This window comes from Schistocerca nitens, chromosome 4 (assembly GCF_023898315.1).
Source record: "Schistocerca nitens isolate TAMUIC-IGC-003100 chromosome 4, iqSchNite1.1, whole genome shotgun sequence".
Classification (NCBI taxonomy): Eukaryota; Metazoa; Arthropoda; class Insecta; order Orthoptera; family Acrididae; genus Schistocerca; species Schistocerca nitens.
This window is the reverse complement of record NC_064617.1, coordinates 236,297,133-236,312,222: the sequence shown is the minus strand read 5'-3', so window position 1 is coordinate 236,312,222 and position 15,090 is coordinate 236,297,133. Positions and strand designations below refer to the sequence as shown.

The following is a 15,090-nucleotide window of genomic DNA, read 5'->3' as shown; positions in this document are numbered from 1 at the left end:
CTGTTGTGGATGTCAGTTATGGCACTATATGTTTCTGCAACATAATTATACTACTACTACCTGAAATATACATTCACATGCAAAGAATATGGACACAACAGTAAATGAGTTAGTGAAACGTGCAATGTGATATGTGTAGCCAGCACTGGTGCAGAAACCAATTTTGAACATGTACTGAATGTATTAGGGCACTAACCACCTGAAGCCAAACCACAGTAAGACTCTTTTCTGTGCTTCCCATCTCAATAACAGAGAATGGTGAAATCAAGATGTGATGTGACAAGGTAAACATCTCCAGCACAGCTCATAGTTGGAATATCTAGGTCTGACCCTGCATCACACCCTTATGTTCAAACAGCATTCTGTCAACACCAAAGCCAAGGTCTGTGCCAGGAACAACATTATCAGATCTCTGACAAACAAGTAATGGGGCTAGCAATCTATGACTGTTGTGGATGTCAGTTACGGCACTGTATGTGTCTTTTGCAGTACAATTTTACTATTTAGAGAAATGTGCACATGCAAGGAATATGACAGAGCAACAAATGAGTCAGTGTTAGGTGCAACAGGATGCCTGAAGCCAATGCCAGTGCAGAAACTCTTCACATTCATTGATGCTGCACCCTATCAAGTTTACTGGGACATTGCATTATATATGGAAAGGATGAAAATGGAATCTGACTCCCAGCCATAAATGAATGCATCTCAGCCTACTGGGAGACACCTGTGATCCAGGAAGAATATCATTGGAAAAAAACACAAGCGCTTGTGGGTGCCCATCAGAAGCACCAGAGTGGAAAGTTGGAGACAGAACTGGAGACCCAGGACATGCACCCAAGATAAGAGTGCCCCTCAGACAGTGAAGTTCCCTAACCTGTGCACTGAACACGGTTAGGATGGGAGAGCCCCACTGCAAGACCAACATGCAACATTGGAGCCTCCTCCCAGATGCAGCAGATGTTCTAAGTAAGTGTGGCACGTTGTGAGATCCAGGCCACCTACTGTATGAAATTTACACACTGAAAGACTTTTTTAAAGTGCATAACAGTTTCATTTCCACTGTAGTTTCTTGGAACATACTGTTTGGACAGAGACAGAAAATATGTCCTGAATTTTAATCTCACTTGTGGATCTTTCTTTCATTTCCTTCATTGCTTCTTTTATATGCATGTTGAATGATAAAGCATAAAGGACTGCATTGCTCTCTTATGCCCTATTAAATGAGGCATTTCTATCTTGGTTTTCTATTCTAATTGTTCTCTCTTGATCGTGGCATGTTTTCCTGTAGCACGTACCTACTTTTTGAGGGTTCCATACATCTTACATAACATTACATTGTCAAGCATGTTTTATAGAGACCAATAGATGCTATTAAGTTGTCTTCATTTTTTTTTTCCATTACCAAACCCAACATCATTTCTGCCTCTCTGGTGCCTTTATCTTTTAAAAACAAACTGACTTTCATCTAACAAATTCTCAACTTTGTAATGATGTACACATATTTTGTCATTGCATATGTTGTTGAAAATATTGGCTCATTAAAAAGAAACTGCAACATTATTCAGTGAACAGTAAACAGAAAAACAATATTCACTTCAGTAACACTTCCTTAAGCATTGTACAGAAATATGTTCACTGTTTAGAAGATTTGATTTTCAGTCGACTTTCAGCAGAACTGGAAAAGTAGCATGATAAGTGCCTAGTATTCAAACCTAATTGATAGCTTCCCTTGTGGCACACTCCTGTCTGTGTAGGAGTTACTTGCAGTTGTTGAGAACTTTGGTCTGTCCGAAGGAATGAGTACAGGGTATCTTCATGATCTGGACCCAGGGCCAAGATATCCTATCCCATTTCCCCACAGCCGTTCACTTCATCTGCACCTACTCAGCACAACATGCTAGCTTCCTGGACATTGACATCAACCTCTCTGATGGCTACATCCACACTTTTGTCCATATCAAGCACATTAACCACCAAATTACCTGCATTTTAAGAGACGTCATCCCTTCCACACTTAATAACTGCCCCTATGTAGCCTGGCTACCTGTGGATGACATATCTGCATAGATGAGAATTCACTTGCCCAGTATGCTGGGGGCCTCACAAACGCCTTCACAGACAAGCACTATCCCCAAAACCTAATCCTCATACAGATCTCCCGCACATAATCCTCATGCATCCATGAATCTCTCAGCACCCTCACAAAGCAGTTGCAGAGGAGCAACCCCTCCTCCCACTTTTCATTCAACATCATCACAGACTAGAGCATTTGAACCATGTCTGTGCCACAGCTTTGACCATCTATCAGCATGCCTGGAAATGAGGAGCATCTACCCATAATCCTTTCCACCTCTCCTAAATTGGTATTCTGCCATTTACCCAACCTGTACAACATCCTGTCCATCCCTATGCCACTCTGTCTCCCACTCCTGTGGAAAACCCAGGTACAAGATATGCCAGGTTCACCGACCCATCCACAGGCTTGTCCTAGCCTATAAGAGATAGGACCACTAGTGAGAGCAGCCATTTCATGTATCATCTCTGCTGCAGTTTCTGCACAACATTTTATGAGAGCATGACCACCAACTATCTGTCCACCTCAATGAGTGGCCACCACTAAACTGTTACAAAGAGCAGAGCTGACCATTCAGTTGCAGAACTCACTGCTACACACAACATGCTTAATTTCAGTGGTTGCTTCACAATTCGTGCATCTGGAAACTGCCAGCACTAGCTTTTCTGAATTACATAGATGGGAGTTATCCTTGTAACACATCTTTCACTCCCTTAATCCTCCTGACCTCAGTCTCAACTAACTCACTGTACCCACACACTCTACCCAACAGTCTCCCTTCCCCTATCCTCACCTCCTCTCAATCCACGCCTCCATGATGTCACTGTCACGTGTGTCACACGAACTATGAGGGTGAGTCAATAATTATCCGCAAAATAGTTATAAAATTTTATTGTAATCAAATAGGAAACTTACAAGAACATCATTTTTCGACGTAGTCTCCTTGCGTTTAACGTGCTTGGTCCATCGTTGTACCAGCTTCCTGATGCCCTCAAAAAACAAGGTTCTCGGTTGAGCTGTGAGCCAGGAATGCACCGCTTCTTTTATTGCTTTGACAGCCCCTTAATGCCTATTTGAGTGGACCAAACAAGTGATAGTCAGAAGGGGCAAGATCGGGACTATATGGAGGATGATCCAGTACTTCAAATTTTAGTTTCTGGAGCATTTCAGCAGTGTGGGCAGCAGTATGCAGACGGGCATTGTCGTGCAACAACACAACACCTTTTGACAGCAATCCTCGGTGTTTGTTCAAATTGCAGGCTTTAGCCTGGCATTAAGCATCTCACTGTAATGTACACTGTTTATTGTTGTGCACCTTTCCACACAAGTTGGGTCTTAAACTTTTTCTTGCACGGCGAATTTGGTTGTTTCCATTCCATACTCTGCTGTTTACTCTCCGGCTCATAATGATAGATCCATATTTCGTCACCAGTAATGATCCTGTCTAAGAAGTTGTTCCCTTCGTTACCATAGCAGTCCAAATGCTTTTTGCAGATTTCCAAGCGTGTTTGTTTATGCAAGTGTGTGAGTTGTTTTGGGACCCATGTTGCACAAACTTTATGCAACCGAAGTCTGTTGTGGATGATTTCATAGGCAGAATCTTGACTAATTTGCAAACAATGTGCCACTTCGTCAATAGTTATTCGTCTTACTAAGAGAATCGTTTCACGTGAATGCTTAATGGTTTCTTCGTTTGTGGCAGTAAACAGTCGTCCGGCTCCTTCATCATGTGTAACACTTGTGCGACCATTTCGGAATTTTTCAATCCATTCGTAGACACACCGTTGTGGCAAAACACTGTTCCTGTACTGTACCGAAAGTCTTCGATGAATTTCAGCCCCTGATGCGCCTTTCGACCACAAAAAACCAATCACTGAACGTTGCTCTTTTTTGGTGCAAATAGACAGCAGAGCAGCCATGATTAACAGCAGGGCAGCAGTAATGAAACTAACCTAGCAGCTTGAAAATTGCAAAGATATAACAACAAATAAACAAAGAATGTGTCATCAATGTAAAATGACAGTACTACCAAAATAAACAAAAATGTAACTAAATTGTAAATAATAATTGACTTATCCTCGAATCAGCTCCGGCACCTGTGTATCACATCCATACACCTGCTGCCTCCTTTTCCATCATTTTTATCCCTTGCACCACCATTTATTTCATATGCTTGTATTCACAAACTCTTCTATCATTACAGTAATATATACACTGACTAAACAGCAGGTGTATGAGAACATCATCTTATATATAATACATGGTACACTGCAAAACATGAAATTGTGTATGATACTCATGTATTTTGGTAATCTCACATTCAAAAACTCATCAGTAAAATCCTCGAATCAGCTCCGGCACCTGTGTATCACATCCATACACCTGCTGCCTCCTTTTCCATCATTTTTATCCCTTGCACCACCATTTATTTCATATGCTTGTATTCACAAACTCGTCTATCATTACAGTAATATATACACTGACTAAACAGCAGGTGTATGAGAACATCATCTTATATATAATACATGGTACACTGCAAAACACGAAATTGTGTATGATACTCATGTATTTTGGTAATCTCACATTCAAAAACTCATCAGTAAAATAGAAAGAGGTTATCCAACAGAAACTGGCTAATTTAGTTTAGAAATTGGGTTCCCAGTTTCTTAATTGTTTAAACTCAGTGGGAAGCACACTTAACGTACATTTGCGCCCATCACAGATTTTTTTTTAAAATGCATAATGGATGTAATTCTTAAATCTGACATCATGCATGTGGATTTTTTGCATTGCTTCCATAGTAATTAGGGATGTTTGGAAAAATGTGCAAGAGAGATAAATATGTTTTCATCTACATGTACATCTACATGGGATACTCTGCACATCACATTTAAGTGCCTGGCAGTGGGTTCATCAAACCACCTCCACAATTCACTATTATTCCGATCTCGTATAGTGTGCGGAAAGAATGAACACCTATATCTTTCCATACGAGCTCTGATTTCCTTTATTTTATTGTGTTGATCATTCCGCCTTATGTAGGTCGGTGTCAACAAAATATTTTCGCATTCGGAGGAGAAAGTTGGTGATTGGAATTTCGTGAGAAGATTCCGTTGCACCGAAAAACGCCTTTCTTTTAATGATTTCCAGCCCAAACCCTGTATCATTTCTGTGATACTTTCTCCCGTATTTCGCGATAATACCAAAGTGCTGCCTTTCTTTGAACTTTTTCGATGTACTCTGTCAGTCCTATCTGGTAAGGATCCCACACCACGCAGCAGTATTCTAAAAGAGGACGGACAAGTGTGGTGTAGGCAGTCTCCTTAGTAGGTCTGTTACATTTCTTAAGTGTCCTGCCAATGAAACGCAGCCTGTGGTTAGCCTTCCCCACAACATTTTCTATGTGTTCTTTCCAATTTAAGTTGTTCATAATTGTAATACCTAGGTATTTAGTTGAATTTATGGCTTTTAGATTAGACTGATTTATCATGCAACCAAAGTTTAATGAGTTCCTTTTAGCACTCATGTGGATGACCTCACACTTTTCATTATTTAGGGTCAACTGCTGCTTTTTGCACCATTCAGATATTTTTTTCTAAATTGTTCTGCAGTTTGTTTTGATCTTCTGATGACTTTATTAGTCGATAAACGACAGTGTCATCTGCAAACAACCGAAGACGGCTGCTCAGATTGTCTCCCAAATTGTTTATATAGATAAGGAACAGCAAAGGGCCTATAACACTACCTTGGGGAACGCCTGAAATCACTTCTGTTTTACTCGATGACTTTCTGTCATTTACTATGAACTGTGACCTCTCTGACAGGAAATCGCAAATCCAGTCACATAACTGAGACAATATTTGAGAAGCAATGGTGAGTATTGCTAACTGTGGAAAAAAAAACTGTGGCAAGAGGTCCTTGGACTCACTATACAGATGATTCCAATCATACTGCTGTGGGTAGTGAAAATGTTTTCAGAAAGAGACGAGTTCCCCCAGAAAATAATTCCTTAAAAGATAATATAATGGACTTAAGCATAATGAGTTGCTCATCAGTGCTATAAAATATTCTTAAGACATAAATGGGTGTATTCAGTCTCTTCAGTGTCTGAAGTATATGATTTTTCCAGTTTAGTCTCCAGACTGACTGAAAAACTTAGCACTATTTATTCTCTGTAACTGCTGTTTATTGTTCATCACTGTAATTCCTCTGGATCTCTATCACTACAGCAAAACTAAATGAAGTTGACTTGACAACAAACCAGTTGAGGACCTTGAAGATTATTGCATTTGTTTCTGTTGACAACAAATTTTGAGGCACAGTGCTGGAGCCAGTTGAGGAATTACGTTACTATTCAGGCTGTGAGCAGGTGTCAGCATAAATCAGAAACGTGGGGTGGGGGGGGGTAGAACCCTGAGGAATCCCATATAATGATTAACTTCCCAGTGAAATACAACAGATACTCTATGGTCCATCTTCCTGTTAGTTACATAGGATTTCAACAGGTTACCTGATGAGTCCCGGATTCCATACAAGATGATTATTGACCCCCTACTCAGACACCTCCCAGTGCAGCTTTGTTTCCCTAGTCTTCACAACAATTGAGTTCGCCTTGTCCTTGGGTCCGAGTGACCTGCCCTTCAATTTTAACCTTTCCAGACTACTTCTTGTCTCGTCTCTGAAGAAGGAACTAGTAATTCTGAAAACTAGGTTAGTGTGGGTACTTTAATATGGGTCTATCAGCAGTCATAAATGTTTCATTTTGTGAAGGTATCTACTGACTAGCAATTCTGTTAAAAAGCAAATAATCTCTAGTGAATTTTCATTTTTATGGTTACTGATAAAAATTTTGTTTTTAGTCTGTGATTGAGCCTAGAATTTTTTCCGACCCTACATATATCCTTTACTGGTGACAGTGCTTTTTGTTAGTGAAGAATGTCAAGTGCACCTTGGTTTGCATTTTGTGTTTAATTGTCTACCATAAAATTGCATGTGCTGGTTCACAGTCATGTGACATACGAGTCCTGTATCCTATTAGGTTAACTGTAAATGACTGTTATGTTCAAATTAATGTTCAGATTGAAACTTGCTTTACTTAGTAAATACCTAACTTCTATTACAAAGCCATTTGAAGTTCCTAGTTAGCTCCAGGTCCTATACCTATCCTTCATTTCAATTTTACTCAGTTATTACAAGAACTTTCATATTCTATTCCTACTGTTTGTGCTTGCCGCTGATACTTTCAACAAGTGCAATTTGGCAAAGCTCATAGTGGGGTGCGTGCATTGTGTTGCTTAGCTTCACCTGTAAGAAAAAGGTTGATGTGTGGCATTGTTATAATACTACAAAAATAGTAATAGAAAATCCTTGATATGGAATAAAGGGAAAGACAAAGATGGACTACTATGTGCAATGGTGGAGAAGTAGTGAGTAAAAGATAACAAGTTAGTAATGACTGCTGCTCAGTGACTGGACTTATACTCTTTGTCAGAGTATTCATTAGGAAAATAATCAGTTTTTGAAAATATAATGTAATTGGATAGATAAAAAATCTGCTCTCCAAGTGGTGGCAGGAGAATACACATACAAAGATATTAAAGTTTGCAAGCTTTGGAGCCAGTGGCTACTCCTTCTGGCAAAAGGGTTTAGTGGGAAGGAAGAAGGGTGAAGGGAAAGGACTGGTGAGGTTTAGGAAAAGTGGTACAGTTCAGAAAAATCACTCTGAACCTTGGGTCAGGGGAGACTTACTAGATGGGATGAGAAGGAAAGACTGATTGTTGGGAACTGCACTGAACGAGATTTGGAAAGCTGAGAACTTATAGGTGGAAGATAGGGCAATATACAAGACAGAGATTACTGCCAAAACAAAAACATTGTGCAAAAGTTAATGAGAGTGAAACGCTAACTGCATTTTATGTAATGGGGGGGGGGGGGGGGCAGCAAAAAATAAATAGGTCAGAAAATGGAAGATATAGAAAACTAAAAGGGAATAAAGAAAGGAATGGTTACTGAGAAGAAATATTGAATCTTAAGACATTAGTATAAATTAAGGCCAGATGGGTGGCGAGAACCAAGGACATGTTATAGCAGCAATTCCCACCTGTGGAGTTCTGAGAAATTGGTGTCTGGGGAAAGAATACAGATACCATGTGTGGTGAAACAGGCGCCGCAGTCATGACTGTCATGTTATAGAGCATGCTCTGCAGCAACATATTGAATGTTGACAGTAAACGCTCTCTCCCTATGCCCATTCCTCCTAACTGATAACCTGGTGGTAGTCATGGTGAAGTAAAAGTCAAACGGTGTTTATGTAACAGCTGGTATACTGCATGTGTTGTTTCACAGGTGTTTCTGCCTTTGATAGTATATGTTTCATCAGTTACAGGGCTGTTAGAAGTGGTGCCAGGAGGATTCATAAGGCATTACTGTGGGAATGGTCACAGTGGTAGGAGCTGTAGGGTTGGGAGAGCAGTGCAGAAGGACCATAGGGTCTGACAAGGATATTTATCGAGATTGGGAAGACAACAAAAAGCTATTCTGGGTGTGATGGGCAGAATGTCAGACAGAACGGACCTCATTTCACAGCATGATTTTAGGAAGTCGTAGCCTTGTCAAAGTAGATGAGTAATACATTCAAGACCAGGGTAATACTGAGTGAAAAGTGCTGTACTCCTAAGTTGCTTTTTGGAGGGATCAGCGGTATCAGGATTTTGTGTGTGTGTGTGTGTGTGTGTGTGTGTGTGTGTGTGTGTGTGTGTAATGCTATGATGAGGAATGAACTTGAGTTCTTATTTTTAATCTTTCTTGTTTTTGGATGGGGGAGGGGGAGTTTGCACATATCACAGTACAGTGTTATTAGTTCAAAAAGTACCAAAAATTAATATTCAACTGAAACAGTCACAGGTCATGTACAGTTTTATTCACTATAACCAGTTTCACTCGTCAGGTGCAAGCACCATCAGATATTCTTTGCACTGGTGGAAACTCATAAATGAGTTAAAAGCACCCACTCAGTACCACAGTCAAACACAAGGTGACTTAGCATGTGCAACTGTGGCTGCTTTTTCTGAATATTAATTACAATCATGGCTGTGTCCCTAGCAGGCTATATCTGTTTTTGCAAGTACCAAGCAACTTATAGGAGGGATAATGAGATTGACATATCAGGTCATGTGGCATGAAGTTATTCATCAGCATTCAGTTTCAAAATCTCTTCAAATTTACCTGTTTCCAGGTACTGGACTACTGAGCAATTGGAGTCTAATTCATTATTATTTGTGATTTTCTTGCATTTGAATTACATAATAAATTATTGTATCACACCATTCATTAGAAAATGGTCCTCCTAATTTTTATTTTATATTTCAACAGAGCAGGCAACAGATGCATCATTGGCTTCAGAGAATTGGGCACTTAACATGGAAATATGTGACATAATAAATGACACAGAAGATGGACCAAAAGATGCTATTAAAGCTATTCGTAAACGTCTGCAACAAAATGCAGGGAAGAATTACACTGTTGTGATGTATACTCTGACGGTGAGTCTGAAAAAATATTTCAATTTTATTTACAGATTTTGATTACAGTATGTGTAAGCATTTTTTATACACATTCATGAATGTGTAGTCCTTCTCTCAGAAGTGTGATTGTACAATGTTGTTCTGTTATTCATGCGTGCTTGTCCCCCTTCCCCTCCCACTTTCTCCCCCACCAAAACCCTCAACCCCTCACCTCCCAACCATATGTCTAATTTCAGAAGTTTATTCAAACTCTCTTCTCACATAGGCTGTGTGACATAGTTAATTATTATTGTTGAGTGCATTTTTGTAGGGAAACTTTTAGTCATTGAGCTATTCATCAATGTTACCATACTCTCTGTACTGCGTGTTTCAGGTATTAGAGACCTGTGTCAAAAATTGTGGCAAAAGGTTCCATATTCTAGCATGCAACAAGGAGTTTGTCCAGGAACTGGTAAAATTGATTGGTAAGTAACATATACTCATCTCAAACAATAGAAACTCCAGGTAGGAATATCAATAAAATATGAAAAGACAGATTGCTCCTTACTGTAAAGAAGACACGTTAAGTTGCAGACCGGCACAATTAAAAGACACTTACTTAAATTTTCGGCCACAGACTTGATCAGTAAAACACACACACACACACACACACACACACACACACACCATTCATATACGCATGCAGGCACACCTCATGCACACGTGACCACCAACTCCAGCATCTCGGGCTGGAATGCATCTATCACGTGGGACACAAGTAGCAGTATGGAGGGGGTGGGGAAGGGGAAGGGATAGTAGTGTACGGCAAAGGGGGGGGGAGAGAGAGAGAGAGAGAGAGAGAGAGAGAGAGAGAAACGCTGTCTGGTAGAGTGTGCAGGGACTAGAATGCCAACAGGCACAGCATCAGGAGGTTGTGGGACAGGGAAGTGGAAAAAAAAGGAGCAAACACGAACAGCTGCTAGCATGAGTTTCTTAGAAGTAGATACCTTAGGGGTTGCGAAGCAACTCAAATCGCTTGATACAGGCAAGTCTTCAGGTCCAGATTGTATACCGATTAGGTTCCTTTCAGATTACGCTGATACAATAGCTCCCTACTTAGCACTCATATACAACCGCTCGTTCACCGATAGATCTGTACCTACAGACTGGAAAATTGCGCAGGTCGCACCAGTGTTTAAGAAGGGTAGTAGGAGTAATCCATCGAACTACAGACCTATATCATTGACGTCGGTTTGCAGTAGGGTTTTGGAGCATATACTGTATTCAAACATTATGAATAACCTCGAAGGGAACGATCTATTGATACGTAATCAGCATGGTTTCAGATAACATCGTTCTTGTGCAACGCAGCTAGCTCTTTATTTGCACGAAGTAATGGCCGCTATCGACAGGGGATCTCAAGTTGATTCCGTATTTCTAGATTTCCGGAAAGCTTTTGACACCGTTCCTCACAAGCGACTTCTAATCAAGCTGCGGGCCTATGGGGTTTCGTCTCAGTTGTGCGACTGGATTCGTGATTTCCTGTCAGGAAGGTCACAGTTCGTAGTAATAGACGGCAAATCATCAAGTAAAACTGAAGTGATATCAGGTGTTCCCCAGGGAAGCGTCCTGGGACCTCTGCTGTTCCTGATCTATATAAATGACCTGGGTGACAATCTGAGCAGTTCTCTTAGGTTGTTCGCAGATGATGCTGTAATTTACCGTCTAGTAAGGTCATCCGAAGACCAGTATCAGTTGCAAAGCGATTTAGAAAAGATTGCTGTATGGTGTGGCAGGTGGCAGTTGACGCTAAATAACGAAAAGTGTGAGGTGATCCACATGAGTTCCAAAAGAAATCCGTTGGAATTCGATTACTCGATAAATAGTACAATTCTGAAGGCTGTCAATTCAACTAAGTACCTGGGTGTTAAAGTTACGAACAACTTCAGTTGGAAAGACCACATAGATAATATTGTGGGGAAGGCAAGCCAAAGGTTGCATTTCATTGGCAGGACACTTAGAAGATGCAACAAGTCCACTAAAGAGACAGCTTACACTACACTCGTTCGTCCTCTGTTAGAATATTGCTGCGCGGTGTGGGATCCTTACCCGGTGGGATTGACGGAGGACATCGAAAGGGTGCGAAAAAGGGCAGCTCGTTTTGTATTATCACGTAGTAGGGGAGAGAGTGTGGCAGATATGATGCGCGAATTGGGATGGAAGTAATTACAGCAAAGACATTTTTCGTCGCGGCGAGATCTATTTACGAAATTTCAGTCACCAACTTTCTCTTCCGAATGCGAAAATATTTTTTTGAGCCCAACCTACATAGGTAGGAATGATCATCTAAATAAAATAAGATAAATCAGAGCTCGAACAGAAAGGTTTAGGTGTTCGTTTTTCCCGCGCGCTGTTCGGGAGTGGAATGGTAGAGAGATAGTATGATTGTGGTTCGATGAACCCTCTGCCAAGCACTTAAATGTGAATTGCAGAGTAGTCATGTAGATGTAGATGTAGAAGAGGAGCAGAGAAAGACGGGTGGAAGCATTGGCAGAACAGGGCGGCAAATAAACAGGATGGGACATGAGAATGGGGAGGAGATGATGGGATAGAGGGGTGGAAACTGTTGGGTGGAGGGTGTGGGGACAGTATGTTACCTTACGTTTAGGCCGCGATGGTTACGAAAGTGGAGAATGTGTTGTAAGGATAACTCTCACCTGTGCAGTTCAGAAAAACTGGTGGTGGAGAGAGTATCCATATGGCTTGGGTAGTGAAGCAGCCATTGAAGCAAAGTGTATTATGTCAGCTGCAGACACGTTGTGCTTTGGTTACCTCTCAAAGTGCCCTGCAATGAGGGACAACCTATTCAACATGCTTCCTATCCCTCTTAAAGTGGTGTTCCATCACCTACCCAACCTCCACAACACCCTAGTCCATCCCTATGCAACTTCCACTTCCAATCTCAACACCTTGCCACAAGGATCATATCCCTGTGGAAGACCCAGGTGCAAAACCTGCCCATTCCACTCACCCAGCACTTCTTGTTCCAAACCAATCACAGGTTTATCATACCCCATCAGGGCTGGGCCACCTTTGAAAGCAGCCATGTCATTTACCAGCTCTGCTGCAGTGATTGCACAGCTTTTTATATTGGTATGACTACCAACCAGCTGTCCACCAGGATGAACAACCACCCCCAAACTGTGGCCAATAGCAAACTAGACCACCTTGAGCACAACATATAGCTGAACATAATACATTTCATTTCAATGGCTGCTTCACTACCTGAGCCACCTGGATCCTTCCCTCCATCACCAGCTTTTCTGAACTGCACAGATGGGAATCATCCTTACAATACATTCTCCATTCCTGGCCTCAACCTAATGTAACATACTGTCCCAACACCCTCCACCCAACAGTTTCCTCCCCCTCTGCCCTGTCATGTCCTCTCCGTTCTCATGTCCCACCCTGTTTATTTGCTGCCCTCAGCCAATGCATCTGCTATCTTTTCCCACTCCCCTCCGTTTTTGCTCCTTTTTTTCCCCCACGTTCCTACCCCACAACATCCCGACACAGCACCTGCTGGCATTCTAGTCACTGCACACTCCACCAGCCAGCGCTCATCTCTCTCCCCACCCGTACACTACTATCCCCCCCCCCCTCCCTCTCCCTCTCCTGCTCCAGATTGCTGCTTGCAACCCTTATGATACTTGCATTCCAGCCCAAGATGCTGGAGTTGGTGGTCATGTGTGCATGAGGTTTGTTTGCTTGTGTGTATGAATGGTGTGTGTCTCTCTTTTACTGATGAAGGCTGTGGCCGAAAGCTTTGTGTAAGTGCCTTCTAATTGTGCCTGTCTGCAACTTAACGTGTCTTTTTTATGGTAAGTAGCAATCTGTCTTTTTCCTGCAGTGTAGATATACTCATCTCAGTTCCTTAAGAAATGCATTTAGCAGATACAAGGTAGAATTTGTTATTTTTAGTAGCAAAGTTGTAAGTTGTGTGTATAGATTTGTAAGATGGATGCTTACAGGTCCCAAGAATGATCCACCTACGGCAATACAGGAGAAGGTCCTAAGTCTAATACAGAGTTGGGCAGATGCTTTCCGGCACCAGACGGAACTTTCTGGAGTAGTACAAGTCTATCATGATCTGAAGCAGAAAGGAATAGAGTTTCCAATGACAGACTTGGACACAATGGCCCCCATTCATACCCCTCAAAGGGTAAATATTTGTTTTTTTAATTTACTACTTCACTTGAATATGAAACACAATTTTATTTTTGTTTCCATAATACTCAGTGACTCTCATGTTGAAAGAATCATTTAGATAACATTAACCCTAATACCACACATAACTAATGGCAATATAAGTTAATAATTATTATTTTGGGTCAGTGTCATTGATTCACTTTCATAACATCAGTACTATGCAAATTTGCCGTGAGCTAAAATTACGACTTGATGTGTGACTGAGGCATTGCTCATGCCAAGGTACTACAGAAGGGAGAAAATTAAGTTGGGAGTTAATTTATTTACTTAGAGGTTCTTAGAGATGATTTAATAACTCATCTGAAGCAGTATAGTGGGAGAAACATGGCATATTTAGGAAACATATGACATTTGAATTGACTTACAAGGGGAGATTCGAGGCGACTGACTTTTTGGAATTACCTACTCTACGTGATCAAAAGTATCCGGACACCTGGCTGGAAATGACTTGCAAGTTCGTGGCACCCTCCATCGGTAATGCTGGAATTCAGTATGGTGTTGGCCCTCCCTTAGCCTTAACGACGGCTTCCATTCTCGCAGGTCTACGTTCAGTCAGGTTCTGGAAGGTTTCTTGGGGAATGGCAGCCCATTCTTCACGGACTGCTGCACTGAGGAGAGGTATGGTCAGTGAGGCCTGGCACGAAGTCGGCATTTCAAAACATCCCAAAGATACTATATAGGATTCAGGTCAGGACTCTGTGCAGGCTAGTCCATTACAGGGACGTTATTGTCATGTAACCACTCCACCGTACATTATGAACAGGTGCTCCATCATGTTGAAAGATGCAATCGCCATCCCCGAAATGCTCTCTAACAGTGGGAAGCAAAAAGGTGCTTAAAACGTCAATGTAGGCCTGTGCTGTGATAGTGCCATGCAAAACAATAAGGGGTGCAAGCCCCCTCTACGAAAAACATGACCACACCATAACACCACCGCCTCCAAATTTTACTGTTGGCACTACACATGCTGGCTGATGACGTCCACCGGGCATTCACCACACCCACACCCTGCCATCCGATCGCCACATTGTGTACCGTGATTTGTCACTCCACACAAAGTTTTTCCACTGTTAAACCGTTCAATGTTTATGCTCCTTACACCAAGCGAGGCGTCATTTGGCATTTACCAGTGTGATGTGTTGCTTATGAGCAGCCGCTCGACCATGAAATCCAAGTATTCTTACCTCCTGCCTAACTGTCATAGTACTTGCAGTGGATCCTGATGCAGTTTGGAATTCCTGTGTG

The 15,090-nt window shown here is 41.6% G+C and overlaps 1 protein-coding gene across 2 annotated transcripts in view; it reads left to right on the top strand.

Moving 5' to 3' along the window:
* The window catches only part of LOC126252039 (target of Myb protein 1), a 132,840-nt gene that overhangs the window by 22,551 nt on the left and 95,199 nt on the right, over positions 1 to 15,090 (top strand). For both annotated transcript variants that reach the window (XM_049952831.1, XM_049952830.1), the window contains exons 2-4: positions 9,446 to 9,615; positions 9,971 to 10,061; positions 13,608 to 13,798. In XM_049952831.1, the coding sequence (XP_049808788.1) occupies positions 9,446 to 9,615; positions 9,971 to 10,061; positions 13,608 to 13,798 (452 nt within the window). The remainder of the gene's footprint in view (positions 1 to 9,445; positions 9,616 to 9,970; positions 10,062 to 13,607; positions 13,799 to 15,090) is intronic.